At 43.7% G+C, this 4853-nt stretch overlaps 1 protein-coding gene across 1 annotated transcript; it reads right to left on the bottom strand.

The window, feature by feature from the left end:
• Positions 1-720: 720 nt before the first annotated feature.
• On the bottom strand, positions 721-2519 carry LOC116866036 (cationic amino acid transporter 3-like). Its single transcript, XM_032854648.1, is given in 2 exon segments — positions 721-1958; positions 1961-2519. Coding segments are annotated over 2 exon segments (1797 nt in total).
• Positions 2520-4853: the final 2334 nt, after the last annotated feature.

Below are 4853 nucleotides of genomic sequence, written 5' to 3' on the forward strand. Positions count from 1 at the left end.
ATGATATATCCAATCAGGGGTTAGTACCCTAAATACATAAAGAACTTACATAACTCAACACCAGAAAAACCATCAAATTAGAAGATGGGCAGAGATCTAAATAGATATTTTTACAAGGAAGACATATAGATGACCAACAGATACATGGAAAGATAATTAGCATCACTAATCATCAAGGAAATACAAATTAAAACCACAATCAGATATCACTTTATACCTGTCAGGATGACTAAAATTAAAAAAAAAAAAAACAAGATAAACAAGCATTGGGGAATATATGGAGAAAAAGGAACACTTGTGCATTGCTGGTGGGAATATTAATTGGTACACACACTGTGGAAAATAGTATGGAGATTCCTCAAAAAACCTAAAATAGAACTAGCATATGATCCAGTAATTCTGTTACTGGATATTTTCACAACTAATCACTATAGCCAATGTGGAGCTCAAACTCAACAGCCTGAGATCAAGAGTCACTTGCTCTACTCACTGTTAAAATGGTGGGGGGGAGCAAAGGTGCATCCTTTATTCCACTCTAAATACAAACTCAATTAGTGCTCCCCCACCAATATCTCATAGGAGTCCTAGATTTCCCTGTGCTCAGGAGTACTCCCCATTATTGTGCAGCAGAACTAGACTGCTTCATGTGTGATGATGTCAAATCAAATATGGACTGGCACTGCTGAATTCAAGGTCTAGAGTGTGGGCACTTAAGTGGGGTTAAGAGAACAGGTTTTGCAGGATGCCATAGCTGAAGTAGATAGTAAACCCAATCAGCATCCAGACACCAAGCCGAGCCTAGGTGGTAGCTGACATCTGCATCATAAGGCAAACATTCAAAAAGATGCTCAGGAGTGGGAGAAGAGGCACAGCTGGGATCCTAAAGGGCAGGGGAGTGCAGCTTTGTGGCTGTCTCCAGATGACCCCAATGATCCCAGTGATGACCACCAGGAGCAGCACAACCACTGTGATAGGCACTGGGTCTCCAGAGAGCAGACCTGGCCAGTGGGCCAGCACCAGGCAGAGGAGAATCAGCAGCAGAGCAAGCAGTGAGGAGCAAACATAGACAATCCGGCCAGAGAGTGGAGTTGGGGTGGGGCTGCCTGGAAAAAATAGTCTCCTTAGAGTCAGCTTCTCTGCTGCAGGTGCAGTCTCCTCCTGTACCTCTGGTTCTTTTCCCCCATTCTCTTCCTGCAGCTCTTCTTCATTTTCCTCTTTCCTCCTCTCAGGCTGATACCTGACGATGAGAACACAAAAAGCTACCAGGGAATAAGATATCAGGGTCCCAACTGACCTCAGGTCCAGGAGATCAGTGAGTCCAAAGAAGAATACCATGATTGCTAAAATAATGATAAAGATCACAGTGGACACACTGGAGATGTATGTGCCACTTTCCATCCTAGCAAGGACAGGGAACAGGAGGCCGTCCTCTGCCATCATGCATATCACCCAACGTATGGGGAACATAAAGCCCCAATACGTGTTGGCAAGAATACTAAAGAATATTGCAAAAGTTACAACATAGTAGGCAGGGGCCCAGCCAATATGGAGAAATGCCACAGGCAAGGTGCTCCCAGGTTGAAGTTGGTAGTAAGGAACCATCAATGTAAGTGCCACAGAGACACCAAAATATACCAAAACACAGATGAGCAGTGAAACCACAATGCCCATAGGGATAGAATGCTGGGGATTGTGTGATTCTTTGACTCTGGTAACAATAATGCTGAAACCTATAAAAGCATAGAAACAGGTAGCTGATCCACGGAGAATGCCCTCAAAGCCAAAAGGGACAAATCCTCCAGAGCCCAGAGGGCCCAAGCGAGAGGTGTCATTGAGTCCAGCCTGTATGTAGTCCTCTTCTGTGAGTTTCCAGTTGTGTAGGTCCCCCTTCATGAAGCCAGAAATGATGACAAAACTGAGAACCAAAAGTTTTACCAATGTGACCACTTCAAAAACTCTGAAGAACCCACGAAACCCCACAAATTGAAGTCTTCGAACAACAATAGAAAGATCACAAAAAAGTAGCCTAGATTGTGTGCAAAGACTTGGGGAATATGCTGTGAGATGCTTTCTTGCAGGGTTTCAGAGATCCGGTTCCCAATCAGGTTGTCAAAGGTTAAGGTCCAGGCCTGGATCACAATGAAGGCATCAGCAACAAGGGAGAGGATGAAGTTCCAGCCAGTGATAAAAGCCCAGATTTCACCTACAGTGACATAGGAGTAGAGATATGCAGAGCCAGAATGGGGAACCCGGCCACTAAACTCTGCATAGCACAGTCCAGCCAACAATGAAGTTAGGCCGGCCACCAAAAGGCAGATCACAATGGATGGTCCTGCTTGATTACCGGCCACCTCATTAGCCAGGAAGTACACACCTACACCCACTGTGCGGCCCACACCCAGGGCCACTAAATCCAGAGTGCTCATACTTCTGCCCAATTCAAACTCATATACTTCTTTCTCCAGTGAACGTCTGCTTACCAGCTTGTGACCAAATCTGTGAAGTGCCTGACACAGCATTCTAGCTGGAATTGAGGCAGATTTAAAGATCAGAAAGCTGTAGTAAACCCAGGGAACCAGGAGTGTTGGATCTGGATCAGTGAGGCTGAGTTAAGCCAACTTGGATTGGAGCTGCCAGTGTCCTTTGCTCAGGCTTCAAAGCTGCTTCTTCATATTTCTTTGGGTACGTGCTATCCTTCCAGAATGCCTGGGAGATGATAAATATTTACTGAAAAATGATGTTCAAGCAACTATCCAAAACTCAAAAGTCACATGAAACTCACTGCAGCCCAAGTATCACGGAAAATGACACCAAAAGACATCAAAGAAAAACCAATCCTGCTTTCCCTCCAGTAAAACTACCAAAACCTCCCAACATTCTGCTTTTTTCTTTTTTTAATTTTATTTTTCAGTAGGCTCAGTGCCCAGCATGGAGCCCTACATGGGGCCTAAATTCACAACCCTGAGATCAAGACCTCAGCTGATAAGCTGATATCAAGAGTTAGACTTCCAACTGACTGAGCCACCCAGGCACACCAACATCCCTTTTTTTACACATCACCTGAAACTCAAATCCCATTTGAGTTCATAAGTCATGTAGCTTCATGGACTAACTAGACAGTAACACACAACAGGACATGAATGTATTATGCAAGAATTCACACACAGGGGGATGCCTGGGTGGCTCAGATGGTTAAGCGGCTGCCTTCGGCTCAGGTCATGATCTCAGGGTCCTGGGATCGAGTCCCACATCAGGCTCCTTGCTCCGCGGGGAGCCTGCTTCTCCCTCTGCCTCTACCTGCCAGTCTGCCTGCCTGTACTCTATCTCTCTGACAAATAAATAAATAAAATCTTAAAAAAAAAAAAAGAATTCTCACACAGGATGTGTGTGTGGTGCTTGAGCATGAATTATGACACATTAATTCATTGACTAGAGGGACTCATTGCAATTGCAGATCCATTTTTTATATATTGTCAGATATATACATCTGATATATAGATATATAACATCTGATATATAGATATATATATATCACCAGCCTTAAAATTCTTAGCCCCAATATCTGCTACCCAAGGTTATAGGTCATTTGGCCCCCCTTTTTCCTCATTCTGCCTCATCCATTTAGCTGTACAACTATAGAATGTATAGTCCATTCCTTCCTTTTCCCTATCTAGGCCCACAGGAGTACTGTGAACAGAGAGGAAGAAGGAGAAAGGGGCAAGGCCTTCATAACCACCTGCAAGAAAGAGAGGACTAGGCTATCTGGGAAGGAAATACTAGAGAAATGGTGGCAGGAGCCAGGAATGCTGTTTTGTGAATTCTGACATTCATTAAACTCATCCAAAGCAACCAGATAAAAATTCACTAACTTTTTTTGGCCCATAGTCATTATGGTATGATGGGTAGGGAGAAAAGAAATAAGTCCTATAGCTCAGGGGCTCACAACCTAAGCAATTCCTTCAGTCTCCTCCCTCTCTGGGATCCAGGAGAGAAGGTGAACACAATTCTGAAGACAGTCTCCTCACTGGCCACACTGTGCTCTATACACACCCTGCCCCATCTGTGATGTCAGCTTCCAGAAGCCTGGAGACTCTGCCCTACTCTGTGAGTTTTTATCAAAATACTCTTATGTTTTAATAAGATGCTCTATATAAACCACTTGTAACTCCCTATGAAGTTTTCACAAGGAGTTATTTGTAACTCACTTAAACTGTTATCTGAATGTTTTCTGAATTAAAGAATCCTGCTTGTGGTTCCCCCTCTTCCCCCTCCTCCCCTGCTGCTCTTCAAATGGCCCCCTCCTCAAGGGAACAAAGCTTTCAATGAGTAATTAACAGCAATGACCAGAAGTGGAGAACAACAACCAAAAAAAAAAAAAAAAGCAAAGTCATGCAGTCCCTACTCTCGTCCCTATTCAGTCTTTGGTTTTGAGAGAATTTTAGGAAATGTTGTCAGAGGTTTATAAAGACAAAAAGATCAAGTCAAAATTGAAAAGTCCTCTATATAGATGATGGAAAAGAACCTTTGTGTTATGGACCAGATCTTCTGTCTACTGTTCTATCTAGACTCCTTATTTGCCACTCACCAGTTTCAATGCTATGATTTACCAACAAGTACAAGAGATAGATAAGGAGAGTCAATTCTTAACTCATACAATCTGTCCACATTATTCGTGGTATCGCCAACCAACCAGGCTTCATACCCTTCCGTGGTTCCTCACTGCCCTTCCTTCACAATCCTTCCTTCCTTCATAATATGACCTGTGCTTATTTGTCCAGCCTTATCCCCTGCCCAGTTCCTGCTTCAGCTACGAAATTTGACACTCACCCTGTTCCTTTGCCTTTACTGCCTCT

The sequence above is a fragment of the Lontra canadensis genome, unplaced genomic scaffold (genome assembly GCF_010015895.1).
Source record: "Lontra canadensis isolate GAN:19392208 unplaced genomic scaffold, GSC_riverotter_1.0 scaffold9, whole genome shotgun sequence".
Classification (NCBI taxonomy): Eukaryota; Metazoa; Chordata; class Mammalia; order Carnivora; family Mustelidae; genus Lontra; species Lontra canadensis.